Genomic DNA, 14,627 nt, shown 5'->3' on the forward strand with positions numbered 1-14,627 from the left:
GCAGAAGTAGGCCACTCAAGCCTGCTCCACCATTCAATAAGTTCAGGCTGAACTGATTTCTCCACGTTACCACCTACCCCCAATAACCTTTCAGCCCCCCCCCCACCCCCACCCCACCCACCCCACCAAAGAGAAGGTTTAACATATGTTTAGAAATTATGAAAAGTTCTTACGGAATGAATACAGAAAACTCTTTTATCTGTATGGGGGTGGGGGGTAACTGGCAAGGAGTGGTCAATTTAGGAGAGAGGTTAGGTGAAATTCGATACTCAGAGAACTGTTGGAGCATGCAGCACTATGCCACAGGTGAAGCTTGAGGCAGAAAACATGACACTTTTTTTTACAGGAATATCAGATAAATGTTTAAAGCAGAGAAAGATAAAAGGTTATGAAGTGAGGGTGTGGCAGTGGGATTAGTACTGGATTCCTCTATTAAAGAACCATGATGGACTGAATGGCCTCCTGCTGTGCTGCAAATATCTATGGCTCTATGACCCAATAAGCCACTCTATCTGGAAAGAGCCATTCAATCTAGCTTTATTCCTACTTTGAAAACAATTCTAACCACAACATTTCATTGTAGCACTATGTTTATTTTTAAATTCCGCTGTTACCCACTAACAGTAGTCAGCTGCTGACTTGAATCTGGAATAATTAGGTATTAAAGGTTCAGCATCTGAGGGCTTATAGTTTTAGTAATGCGTGAATGGGCATCTATGCCTGTACTTGAATATTAATTGGAAACAAAAATCGATTGGAGTTTGCACAAGATGGAATGGGTACAATTCCATTCAGCAGTACTGTTAAAGAACCTATCAAATGAATTGCTGCAATAAAGCATTCATATCCCTCCCACAACGACAGACCAGAACAGCTTATTTGACAAGAAAATAAAATGGAGTCACGATCATCTGCTGAGTTACTCGTTGCTGTTTGCTTGACAGTTAGATTCTCAGCCAAGCTTTGTATATGTACAAATTTCATCACATGGATGACTAATCACATTTTAAAAAGCAGCATTTAATTGCATTTGCTATGATTAACTTGCTGAATATTCAATTACAACTTGAACTACATTCTGCATACACTTTGAGGAACAAGATAAACATTCGATAAAAAAAGTGGTAAGAAAATTTAAGTAATGATGTTTATGTAATTATATTCTGACTAGTCAATCTCATATGGCATTCGAAATGGGGAGTTACGAACAAATGCAGTTTTCGGGTCAGGCAGGGTTGGAGAACAATAATTGGAGCAAAGTGTGGGGGAGGTGAGGAGCATTGAGCGAGAGGGGAAAGAGGATGATAAAAGGAATAGGGAAAGAGAGAAATGGGGCAGACGAGGTAGGAGAAAGGAGTAGAAGGGAGAAAGGGAAGGTGAAGTGAGGGTGGGCAAATGGGAATATATGAGGAGCCCAAATGTATGGGGAAGGAGGGGTGGGGAGAGGAAGTAGCGGAGGGGAGAGAAAGGAGGGGAGGGGAGGGAGCGAAGGGGAGGGAAAGGAGTAGAAGGGAGAGAAAGAGGGGAGGGCAAGAGTGGAGGGGACAGAGGAGAAGGGAAGGAGGGGAAGAAGGGGAAGGGAAGGAGGGGAAGAAGGGGATGGGAAGGAGGGCAAGGAGGGAACGGGAAGGAGAGGAAGAAGGGTAGGAGGGGAAGGAGGAGAGGGGAAGGAGTGGAGGGGAAGGCTGTGCTCCTTGGTGGGGGTGAAAGCCATGGGCAGGGAGTGGGGAGGAACATACTCAGCAAATGGTTGGGAACACCATTACCTGCAAGTTCCCCTCCAAGCCACACACCATCCTGATCTGGAACTATATTGCCATTCCTTCACTGTCACTGGGTCAAAAGCCTGCAACTCCCTTGCTAACAGCACTGTTGGTGTACCTACAACCCAAGGACTGGAGCGGTTCAAAGAGGTAGCTCACCACCACCTTCTCAAGGACAATTATGGATGGGCAATAAATGCTGGCCTAGCCAACAACACCCCCATAAAAAAAAGACAGAACCTCAGTTGTCTGAGGAGATTGTTTTTTGGTGGGGCGAATTATGTTGCGGATAAATTAAATCACAGTAATAGAATGGCACTTTGAAATTGTCAATTTTGTCAAAAGGTTAAAATGTACCTGCTGTCAGTTTTGCTTCATGGAACAAAATTGGTAGAGAGTTGCCTAGTGGTCAGCATATGGAAATTCACTCATGTGACTACTTGGTAAGATATGGGCATCTGTGATTGAGAAGTGTGACAAAGGGCTGAATGCTCTAAACGTAGAAAACCATATTAGACTGCTACCTGCAGCATTAGAGGTTATTACAAATACAATATGGGGTTGAATTGTTGCTGTGGAGGCAGGAAACAGGGGTTGGATATGTTTCTGGGTCAGATCCTGCCTCCAGTGGAAAACTAATTAAAGTTCAGATTTTCATGAGAGTGAACCCTTATTTGGTATGCAGACAGGTTTCCTGTCCACCTAGAGCAAGTGGGGGTGGAAACAGAGGTGGAGCAGATGAAGTGTTATTTAGACACCCCTAATGTTGGAGGCCGTGAGGGAGAGGAGGGAGATCCTCTTCCTGGAGGGTGGCAGGAGGAAGCCACCTTGTCGTGTAGTAGATGCACCTCTCTGTTCAGCATCATCTCCCTCTGCCTCATCTTCCTCCTCCTCTCTTACCTCTTACTCCTGTCTCGATGAGCTGTCTCCTTCCAGTGCCTCACCATCCTCAAGGTCCGTACCTCTCTGGAGGATGTTGTTATGGAGAGCACAGCAAACACCACAATGACAGAGACCCTTGCAGGAAGGTATTGGGGGGCACCACCGAGCAGTCCAGATATCAGAAGCATATCTTCAGAAGTGCAATGGCCTGCTCAATGGTTGTCCTGCTGAGCAGGTGGCATTGGTTGTTTCACCTCTGTGCCTCTGTCTGGGGCTCCTGTGGAGGAGTAGCCATCTCTTCAAACGATATCCCTTGTCCCCGAGGATCCATCCACACACTTTAGGGTTGGAGTGAAGATCTGAGACAGCCTGGACTGGCAGAGGATGAAGGAGTCATAGCAGCTGCCAGGAAAGCGAATGCACACATAGAGGGTACTCTTGTTGTGGTTGCTGACCAGTTGGACATTGGAAGTAATTCCTGTTGATGGATCTCACTGACCGCTCACTGGGTGCCTTGATGGCGACAAGGGTACAATTGATGATGCCTTGCGCCTGGGGAAATCCAATGATCGAGGCGAAACCCAATGCCCTCTGTCTCTGAGAGGACATGACCGTCATTAAATGAATGTCCTGTCCAGCTCTGGCAACGTGGGCATCAGTGATCAGCGAGATCCAGTGGTGTGCAGCCGTTTGTGAGATGACACCAAGGTCCGCAGCTGATCCTTAGAGGGAGCCAGAAGCGAAGAAGTTCAAGGTCACAGTGAGTTTGATGGCCACTGGTAGGGCATGGCAACCAGTGCTGCAATGTGTGAGGTCTTCAGAGACAAGGGCACAGATGTCAGTGATCATCTGCCTAGAGATTTGCAGTCTCCTGTGGCACTGGGTCTTGGTCATCTCCAGGTAGCTCCGTCTTTGTCAGTAGATCCTGTGTTGAGGGTTTAGCCTCCATTGCCTTCCTGCCCCTCTTTCCTCTCCCATGCCATCCTGCTGCCCGAGGGTTCAGTCCTTCCTTCGGGGGTGCTGTCCCTCATCCCCACTGGGCCCAAAATCTGATAGTCGTGCTCCCTATTCCAACTGCAGCCTTCCTTTTAGACAGGTGGCCATCCTATTATGATTGGCAGCCTTGTCCCTTGCTCCTCTGCCCCCGCATTGCCAGTGGTGTGACGACCCCATTTGATGCCTGAGCGCTGAGTGCCCACTCTCCTTGCGCAGTGCCAAGGGCACCAACTTATCAAGTGCCGAGTCCCCCTTTGTCCCACTAACCCTCTTATGGGGCCGGGGTGATATGCTGTGACTGGCTCCCCAAAGTATACCCACCTCCCCTTAGCTGTTCAGAAACTGAGCTTCCAAAAACTGTTCATCCTTTTAAATACTCCACTCTCCCCCTTTAACGAGTTCTTAATGAAACTTTTAACTGGTTAAACTGGCCTCAATGGAGAGGAGAGTGGGATTTCAGTTCTGCCCTCCCCCTGCTCTGCTGATTTTTGATGGTGTCAGGATTGGTGCCTTGAAATTAACACGCCGCCTGGTGCCAGCATTTTCAGGGCGCCTGCACCCCCTGCCCCCGCTTCTGTTCCTGACTTCAGTCGGACCCTGAAAGTTCAGCCCATGAAGTGGAAAATATTAACATAAAAATCTTCATAGGCTGTTGACAGGTAAGAGTACATGACCATTTAAAAAATACAACATACATAAAGTTTGAAATGAATAACTGCATACTATCAATGTCAATTTTTAATTGAACTGTGAACTGCATTTTATTTGTAAGTTAACCCATGAATTTTTAATGCACACTTTCTCACTCATTACTTGGATCAATAAAATGGCACTTAATACTCAAACAGAAAAGCTTGCCATAATTTACTGAAGTCAGTATTTTTCAAGCGCAGTGTCTTCAATAAAAAAAAGAGAGAAACTGCCCATAAATGGAGCTTTCAGCTCAACTAACTATTTCTCAAGATATTATTTCAATACCAATTAACAGTAATGTAATGTGACAAATTGCACACCAATTGAAGATTCCAGAGGTGTACCTATTATGTTCAAAGATTTGTGTTTAGTATGGATATTGGCATGTAACATAACCATATTTTGCATGGTTTGGTACATTGAATGCATGAACAGTTGCTAAGACAATTTAGTACAAAATTCAGGCAAATGGCTTTCTAACTGAAGGTGGTCAAATCCCCAGGGTCTGGTGGCTTACAAAGGGAAGAACCAGTGGAGGTTCTGGCCATAATTGCTGAAAGTTCTGGTGATTAAAAAACATGCCAAAGAACTGAAAAGTAGTATTTATGGCGCTCCTATTCAGGAAAAATAGACAGTGGTGAACAAATTAGAAATTATCGGCAACTTAGTCTTACTTGTTGATAAGCTACTAGGGTGTATAATAGAGCACAAAATTGCTAAGTAGTTGGAGAACTATGAATTAATTGGGGTAATCAGCACAGATTGCTGAAAGGTGGAAGTGCAAATAGGCAAAGGAAATGCAATGGTTGTGGTTATGGATTTTGAAAAGCAATTGATAAGATACCATACAAGAGATTTATGGCAAAGATATAACACAAGGAATTCGTGGAATGTATTTTATTGGTTTGAGAGGGGAGTAAAAACAAAGGTTTGTGTTCAAGGTCAGTCTCAGGCCAGATAGAGGTGGTGAGTGGTATTTCACCTTGGTCTATGTGGGTACATAAATGGTCTGCCCTTAGAAATTGAGGAAAATTGAAATTTGACAGCAAATTGAAGAGGTATAGCATATTGTAAAAAGTCTGCAGGACATAGAAGAGCAGATAGGTGACAGATTCAGTTCAATGCAAACAAAAGTGAAGTTACAGATTTCAGAAATGAGACTAAGAGGAGAAAACATGGTATTACTTCAAATGGAATAGGAGAACAGAGGAACCTTGATGTGAAGGTATATGAGTCATGAACGGTGACAGCAGAAGTACATGCGGTGTTTTAAAGAAAATCCTTGGTACTGCATCTAAAGGCACAGAATACAAAAGCAAGCATTTGTACCAGACACTATTTGGATCACATCTGGAATATTATGTACAATTTATGGCATATTATAGGAAGGATATAAAGCAACGGAAAAGGTACAGGACCAATTTATTCGCATGTTACCAGGGATGAGGGTTTATAGTCATGAAGACTCAAAACGTTGGGCCTTTTTCACATTTTCTGAGGTTAGTGATCTAATGAAGATTTTTAAGATTTGACTATCATTTCAACCTAGTTTCTAGTGGACATAATCATAAAACTGGAACTACTCAGAGAAAACTGGAATTCTTGCTTACAGAAGTTATCGACAAGTTGGTCCAAATGTTGTTCTCAGCCCAAAAGTGAGTTTTATGGCGGGGAGGGCCGGGTGAATTGCCAGTCACGGAAGCAGACACCGGGATCCGCTGCCGCCGACCTTTCCGCCTAGAGGCCAAATAAGGGTCCCTTCCCACTGCTGCTGGGATTTTACCAGCAGCGAGGAGGTGCCTCTACCACATGGGGAGGCCACCTAGAAAACAAGGCACGAAAACAAGAAATGCTGGATTCACTCAGCAGGTCTGGCAGCATCTGTGGAAAGAGAAGCAGAGTTAACGTTTCGGGTCAGTGACCCTTCTTCCGAAGAAGGGTCACTGACCCGAAACGTTAACTCTGCTTCTCTTTCCACAGATGCTGCCAGACTTGCTGAGTGAATCCAGCATTTCTTGTTTTTGTTTCAGATTTCCAGCATCCGCAGTATTTTGCTTTTATTTTAGAAAACAAGGCACCCTCCCTGCAGGTTTGGAGGTGGTGGGGGTGGGGGGGGGCCTCTTTCATGGGTAATTTGTGGCCCATGGAGGAACAGCACCTGGACCAACTGTACCCTCCTGGACACCCATCCCCAACTCCCAGCCCTTGCCAGGGACTTCCGGATTGATCCAGGTGGCCCCTGCCTCATCTACCTCTTTTCCCGGTTCCAGTGCTGGGCCTGGGTCTGAGGCCTCTGCAGTAACGGTAGTAGCCACCGTTCCCGGTGGTGCTGCTGATACTGCTGAACCGCCGGCACTGTAATTGGCCAGCAGTACTTGGAGGCGGGATCCCCGTCCCTTTAAAGACTTTAAAGGGATGGGAATCACGCTTCCTTAAACTTTGATCCCAAAAGACTGAGGATTGCTCCGGGAGCCTGAAGAAATGCAGAGCTGGGGTTCCCCCGACTTTTCAGCCCAGTGCTGGGAGCCCCACCTCCTGCACAAAATCTAGTCCCTAGTGTGAGAATTGGAAAAAAAAAAAAATCACACAATCATTCTCTTTTGAAATTAGGACAATTATGCTCTGTTAAGGCAGAGCAAAACATAGCTTGCTCTGCAGCTGGCTGTGGTACATCCAACCTGACTTACATCATCCTGACGGGAACCAACTTCATATCCTCCAAAAATACATAAATACTGGCAGCATGATAAATGTTTTGACCACTAGTAAACTTGTTTTTAGAGCAGTTTAATTTCAGAAGATTAAAACATTTATAAACACAGTAGTATAGCTCATTGGAGCACAAATGCAAACATATCAAAGAATGGTGGAATGCATCTCAATCCTCCACTCTGTTGAGCTCCCAATCCCAGGCAAGGGGTTTTAGGAGATACTTCACTGAGTCCGGATAAGAGAAAATCTTCACAAAATTACTTTAACACATCACGTAATGGCTGTCCAAAAATATCAGTATTTACCCTATCGTTGTGGGGTATAGATACTGAATAGAGATGAAGAAATAGCAAAAGGAAGAGGGTGGTAAAGAAATTAACATCCTCTAGAAACTAAAACTGTCCTTTTGAAGTTCTACCAAGTTTTACTGGTAGCCATAGATGAAAATGGCTACAGTTCTGAACTATTTAACAACAGAACTTTCTCACACTAAATAGGGGGTCATTATTATCTCAAGGAATTCACGGGCTTATAAATATTATAGTGTAACCAGTAACCAGTGCTAGTTTAGCTGATTTTTATCATTTGGGACGCTACACCCAACCTAACTCCTGCCCCTGGTTGTAATCCAGTTACTCTTAGTACAAATTAATAGGCATGCATGTTTGTGAAGGAAAAAAGAAATATTTGTAATTATATAGCACCTTTCATGACAACAGGATATCCCAAAGCACTTTACAGCTGAAGAAGTACTTTTGAAGTGTAGTCACTATTGTAATAAGGAAACTCAAGAGCCAATTTGTGCAGCAATTTTAGTTCAAATGAGGAATAACCACTTGGGCCAGGCCTTGCAGGACTGGCGGCATCCCACTAGAACTATACCCCAGCAAGAGAAAATGGGCTGGACTTTACCATGGGCTTTGGGACTTCAACATTGGGATGAAATGTAGGTTCTGAGCCTGCACTTGCTGGCAGCAGGACCAGCTTGTGATTTTACTGCAGGTTGCCTCCTAATTGTCTGCCTGTGGGCTCACCATCCAATTAAAGAATGGTAGGGAAGCTGCTGATGCTGCCGGCCCAATGAGAGGGCCAGACACTCTGAGGCCTCGGCAGCGCTGAGGTAGGTCGGAGACCTCAGGGGGTTCAAGATGGAGGCAGCTTCGTAGAGGTAAGTACAAATTAAAATTCAGGATGGCCAAGGGAGAAGGCCCTGCCAATTGTAGGGCAAACCCCTCAAGGGGGATCATTGGGGCCATGGGCACTGGCCTTCCTGTCCACGATCCCCTCTTTGGGCCATGAAGCCTCAGGCTCCGAAGGCCCCCACCCAGATATCACAGGGAGGATGACTCCATGAAGCTGGAGGCCTCCCCATGTGATGGTGGGCTGCTCTGCCATTGGCAAAATGACAGTGGCCCTGTAAAATAGCTCCGAAGAGGACCTTGAATTATGAAAATCAGCTGCCCACCTGCTTGGAGTGGGCAGCTGATCTACCTCGCAGCCTGCCAGCGGGAATCTTCCCTGGCGGTGGGACTGCATTGGGGACTAGTCCAATGCAGCTCTCCGCTATTTTACCGGCACCCCCCACCTCTGTTCCTGCCACCCCGGGGCTGGTAAAGTTCAGCCCAATACCTTCTGATACACTGCTTTGTTTTGCTAATGGGGAATATTTAGAATTTAGAACATTACAGCGCAGTACAGGCCCTTCGGCCCTCGATGTTGCGCCGACCTGTGAAACCATCTGACCTACACTATTCCATTTTCATCCATATATCTATCCAATGACCACTTAAATGCCCTTAAAGTTGGCGGGTCTACTACTGTTGCAGGCAGGGCGTTCCACGCCCCTACTACTCTCTGAGTAAAGAAACTACCTCTAACATCTGTCCTATATCTATCACCCCTCAACTTAAAGCTATGTCCCCTCGTGTTTGCCATCACCATCCGAGGAAAAAGCCTCTCACTATCCACCCTATCTAACCCTCTGATTATCTTATATGTCTCTATTAAGTCACCTCTCCTCCTCCTTCTCTCCAACGAAAACAACCTCAAGTCCCTCAGCCTTTCCTCGTAAGACCTTCCCTCCATACCAGGCAACATCCTAGTAAATCTCCTCTGCACCCTTTCCAAAGCTTCCACATCCTTCCTATAATGCGGTGACCAGAACTGCACGCAATACTCCAGGTGCGGTCTCACCAGAGTTTTGTACAGCTGCAGCATGACCTCGTGGCTCCAAAACTCGATCCCCCTACTAATAAAAGCTAACACACCATATGCCTTCTTAACAGCCCTATTAACCTGGGTAGCAACTTTCAGGGATTTATGTACCTGGACACCAAGATCTCTCTGTTCATCTACACTACCAAGAATCTTCCCATTAGCCCAGTACTCTGCATTCCTGTTACTCCTTCCAAAGTGAATCACCTCACACTTTTCCGCATTAAACTCCATTTGCCATCTCTCAGCCCAGCTCTGCAGCCTATCTATGTCCCTCTGTACCCTACAACATCCTTCGGCACTATCCACAACTCCACCGACCTTAGTGTCATCCGCAAATTTACTAACCCACCCTTCTACACCCTCTTCCAGGTCATTTATAAAAATGACAAACAGCAGCGGCCCCAAAACAGATCCTTGCGGTACACCACTAGTAACTATACTCCAGGATGAACATTTGTCATCAACCACCACCCTCTGTCTTCTTTCAGCTAGCCAATTTCTGATCCAAAGCTCTAAATCACCTTCAACCCCATACTTCCGTATTTTCTGCAATAGCCTACTGTGGGGAACCTGATCAAACGCCTTACTGAAATCCATATACACCACATCCACTGCTTTACCCTCATCCACCTGTTTGGTCACCTTCTCGAAAAACTCAATAAGGTTTGTGAGGCACGACCTACCCTTCACAAAACCGTGCTGACTATCGCTAATGAACTTATTCTTTTCAAGATGATTATAAATCCTGTCTCTTATAACCTTTTCCAACATTTTACCCACAGCCGAAGTAAGGCTCACAGGTCTATAATTACCAGGGCTGTCTCTACTCCCCTTCTTGAACAAGGGGACACCATTTGCTATCCTCCAGTCTTCCGGCACTATTCCTGTCGACAATGACGACATAAAGATCAAGGACAAAGGCTCTGCAATCTCCTCCCTAGCTTCCCAGAGAATCCTAGGATAAATCCCATCTGGCCCAGGGGACTTATCTATTTTCACACTTTCCAAAATTGCTAACACCTCCTCCTTGTGAACCTCAATCCCATCTAGCCTAGTAGTCTGAATCTCAGTATTCTCCTTCACAACATTTTCTTTCTCTACTGTAAATACTGACGAAAAATATTCATTTAACGCTTCCCCTATCTCCTCTGATTCCACACACAACTTCCCACTACTATCCTTGATTGGCCCTAATCTAACTCTAGTCATTCTTTTATTCCTGATATACCTATAGAAAGCCTTAGGGTTTTCCCTGATCCTATCTGCCAATGACTTCTCGTGTCCTCTCCTTGCTCTTCTTAGCTCTCCCTTTAGATCCTTCCTGGCTAGCTTGTAACTCTCAAGCGCCCTAACTGAGCCTTCACGTCTCATCCTAACATAAACCTTCTTCTTCCTCTTGACAAGCGCTTCAACTTCTTTAGTAAACCACGGCTCCCTCGCTCGACAACTTCCTCCCTGCCTCACAGGTACATACTTATCAAGGACAAGCAGTAGCTGCTCCTTGAATAAGCTCCACATTTCAATTGTTCCCATCCCCTGCAGTTTCCTTCCCCATCCTACGCATCCTAAATCTTACCTAATCGCATCATAATTTCCTTTCCCCCAGCTATAATTCTTGCCCTGCAGTATATACCTGTCCCTGCCCATCACTAAGGTAAACCTAACTGAATTGTGATCACTATCACCAAAGTGCTCACCTACATCTAAATCTAACACCTGGCCGGGTTCATTACCCAGTACCAAATCCAATGTGGCATCGCCCCTGGTTGGCATGTCTACATACTGTGTCAGAAAACCCTCCTGCACACACTGGACAAAAACTGACCCATCTAAAGTACTCGAACTATAGTATTTCCAGTCAATATTTGGAAAGTTAAAGTCCCCCATAACAACTACCCTGTTACTCTCGCCCCTGTCGAGAATCATCTTCGCTATCCTTTCCCCTACATCTCTGGAACTATTCGGAGGTCTATAGAAGACTCCCAACAGGGTGACCTCTCCTCTCCTGTTTCTAACCTCGGCCCATACTACCTCAGTAGACGAGTCCTCAAACGTCCTTTCTGTCGCTGTAATACTCTCCTTGATTAACAATGCCACACCCCCCCCTCTTTTACCAATACGTGCTAAAGAAATGATTATTCAGAACAGCAATAAAACTTCAAAACAACAAAAAATATTAATTAATTTACTCTTAATGGAGCAATAAACTAAAGGGAGACATTTAAGGGGGAAATATTTAAAGCAGGATGTTAGAAAGTCCGTTTTCAGTGACTGCAACCAAGGAGAAATGCCCACTTCGGATTTCTAGGCTTTGTAAAGAAAATGATACCATTGTTAGAGAAATGTTAACAGTTTTTCAAATTCAAGAGATATACCTGTGTTCGGTTCGTTGGATCTTTCTTGATCCATTTAATTACAGCCTCATACACAAGTTCTTCAGCCTTTGTGTTCAGGTTGTCATTGGAGAGAAAAGCAATAAGATCGTCCTTTGAGACATTCAGAACCTCGTCTTGAGTTGTTACTTCTGAAAAGTTTTGCAGTGCATAGGCTTTTGCCATGTTGTGTAGTTCATTACACTGCATAGCCTCAGCCATAGCTAATATTCCTAAGCAGTTAGTAGCTGTTAGCTGTTTCTCTGAAAGAACAAAACACAGATGAAAGGGTGTTAGAACCAATTGTTAACTAAATAGATTTTTCATTAGCTGTACAATTCACATTATTAAACATATCCCTCACATGAATTATAAAGTTCTCAGTTCCAAGGCTTCTGAACCTTGGTATAGGAGCTCAGCTTCCAGATCCACCTTCTGCAGCAAAAGGAATTTCCTATAATGCACACATGTAGAATTATACTTTTCAGCTCCTGGTGATCATGTTATAATGAAAGCAGAGAATACTACTTATTTTGATACAATGCTTTGTTTTGCTGATGGGGAATACTAGCTGAAGAAAATGGTTATTCAGCACAGCAATAAAACTTCAAAACAAGAAAATGTTAATTAATTTACTCGGAGCAATAAACTCCAAAAGTCAATATCTTCAACTTTAAACACATACTCCAAAATCTGCTCCTCGTATCAATTTTGTTTTTTAAATCTCATAATATAAAGGAAAAAAAATAAGGGCCTCTCCTTTGAAGATTGAAGCTGAGCTTTTTTATGGGGGATAGAGTGAAGAAAGGGGCACTTGGGTGATATCAGCCATTGGGGTCCTGAAGAAGCATGTCTGCATTATGACTTTGCTATCTGTGTGCTCAGTGCAATTCTAAGCCATATGGATATGTTTCAGTATTGTTAGCATACAATTACTCACATATCCTCATTCCTGAATTTTATTGCAACTCATTGTCAACAACTCCAGGTCAATAGATTTACTAACTTTAGCTCATATGACTAGACTATGAAATCACTCTCAAAGCTGAATGATTACAGTCTTGTATACAATAGATGGGATTATTTTGGCAAGTATATTCTCATCTGCAAAATTACATATTTAGCAGTGTAATTTCCAATGGGAACTAATAAAACTTACTTTTGCATACAGTGATAGCCCTCATTATGTGGCCTTGGGGTTACTATTGCATGTCTCCCCTTTATCCATGGCCTTTTGTAGAACTGCTGCTTTAAGTATCAACGGTTCTTCTTTGAAGGCCTGCCTAGATATAGAATATTGCCAAACATAGTTTTCATCATACTCTTTCACCTCTTTGAGTGAGCAAGTGAAAGTTATTAGAAATAAAAAATGGTGCAAATACTCAGCACATCAGGCAGCATCCGTGGAGATAGAAGCAGAATTAACGTTTCAGGTCGGTGGCCTTTCAGCAGAACTGTTTTGACAAAAGGTTGTTGACCTGAAACGTTAACTCTGTTTCTCTCTCCACAGAAGCTGCCTGACCTGCTGAATAATTCCTAGCATTCTCTGTTTTTATTTCAGATTTCCAGCATCTACAGCATTTTGCTTTAATATTATTTGGAAGAATGGCTATCTGAGCATGTACAGATCAAGTGAAAGAGCTCTGTTAAAACTATGTGACCAAAAGCTTCAATAGGTTTTTTCATTCTGTAATGAGTTTGTTGTTTCTCTTGCTGTGGTAAAATGCAGGCTTTCACTCAGTAACTATCCAGCATGACATGCTTGAAATCAAAAGGCTATCTCGTGGGTAACATAATTACTTCATTTGTGTAGTATTTTGGAGTAATCTCAAGAATAGCCCTTGAACAACACTTTGTTTGGGATTGTGGCTTTTGTGAAACTTCAATGTGAACCATCAAGATACCCTTAAATTCTCCAGTCTCCTGCAGTTATGGTAGGAGACTGGGGTCCCTCATGGAATTTTAAGGTCACTATTTATAAACTAATGGTAACAACTTATAATTTACTGAACATTTATAGATATTAATTAAGTTTGTTTGAAAGTCTCAATTACACAGCAGAAAACTAACCAATGTAACAATTCTATCAAGTTGTTAATAAGGGTGACTCAGTCATAAGAAATACATTGCAATTTGCTGACTACTCCTCACCATTACTGAGCATGCATTGGATAGTACTGAAGGGTAAGAGAGGTTTTCTGTTTTAAAAAAAAGACAGTAATGCAGCTCAAGATGCAGTAGCACTCAAGATGGAAACGTTATGGCACCATCAATTGTACAATATAATTGCTTTGTAGACAAAGTAACATTGTCAGCTGAAGACAGGCTATTAGAATATGTCTGCAGCAGACATGGACAAGATTAGTGTCAACTTGGATGTTTCAGAAAGTCTGTTACATCAGCTATGCTCTGCAAAACATGAACTTTTGTCGGGTGGAGTCTGCTAAGGAAACTCACTTCTTGCTCATTGTTTTACATTAAACAATTTATTAATATAAAGTGGGAATGGTTTACACTGTGTTTAGGAATGAATAATAATTTTTCAGTCGTGTTTAGGTTTGCATTTACAGTTTGCTGTACCGCTACCTTTCTGCAAACTGAACTGCACTTTGGAAGACTTAATTATTCTAAAGAAATAGCTGAAATAAATGTGATTACTGAAATGATCAATACATAAAGCAGACAACGAAGAGCTCTGGACTATTTTTGAAGAGGCAGGATGGGGGTGGGGCGTGGGGGGGGGGGTGGCAGGGCTACCGACCAGCATGCGGTAGGTAGCTGTCAAGGCTCAAGAGCCTACTGAGGCCAATGAAAGGAGGCTGACTGGGATTTTCCAGTCATTCTTCAGGTTCCCACAGATAGTGGGGCCAGTTAAAGTGCCTGGAGGCAGCGGCCTGGCAATAGGCCAGGGGTGGGGGGTGGGGTTTGAGTACTCCAGGCAGGCTGAGGCCTTCCTTGCCTGCCTAGGTGCATGTGCAGCCACAGGCCTCCC

The 14,627-nt window shown here is 43.9% G+C and overlaps 1 protein-coding gene across 3 annotated transcripts in view; it reads right to left on the reverse strand.

Moving 5' to 3' along the window:
• Positions 1-14,627, reverse strand: part of LOC137357118 (kelch-like protein 29) — a 544,808-nt gene that overhangs the window by 87,168 nt on the left and 443,013 nt on the right. For all 3 annotated transcript variants that reach the window (XM_068023180.1, XM_068023165.1, XM_068023173.1), the window contains one exon: positions 11,639-11,898. In XM_068023180.1, coding sequence (XP_067879281.1) covers positions 11,639-11,898 — 260 coding nt within the window. The remainder of the gene's footprint in view (positions 1-11,638; positions 11,899-14,627) is intronic.

Source organism: Heterodontus francisci, chromosome 3, assembly GCF_036365525.1.
Source record: "Heterodontus francisci isolate sHetFra1 chromosome 3, sHetFra1.hap1, whole genome shotgun sequence".
Classification (NCBI taxonomy): Eukaryota; Metazoa; Chordata; class Chondrichthyes; order Heterodontiformes; family Heterodontidae; genus Heterodontus; species Heterodontus francisci.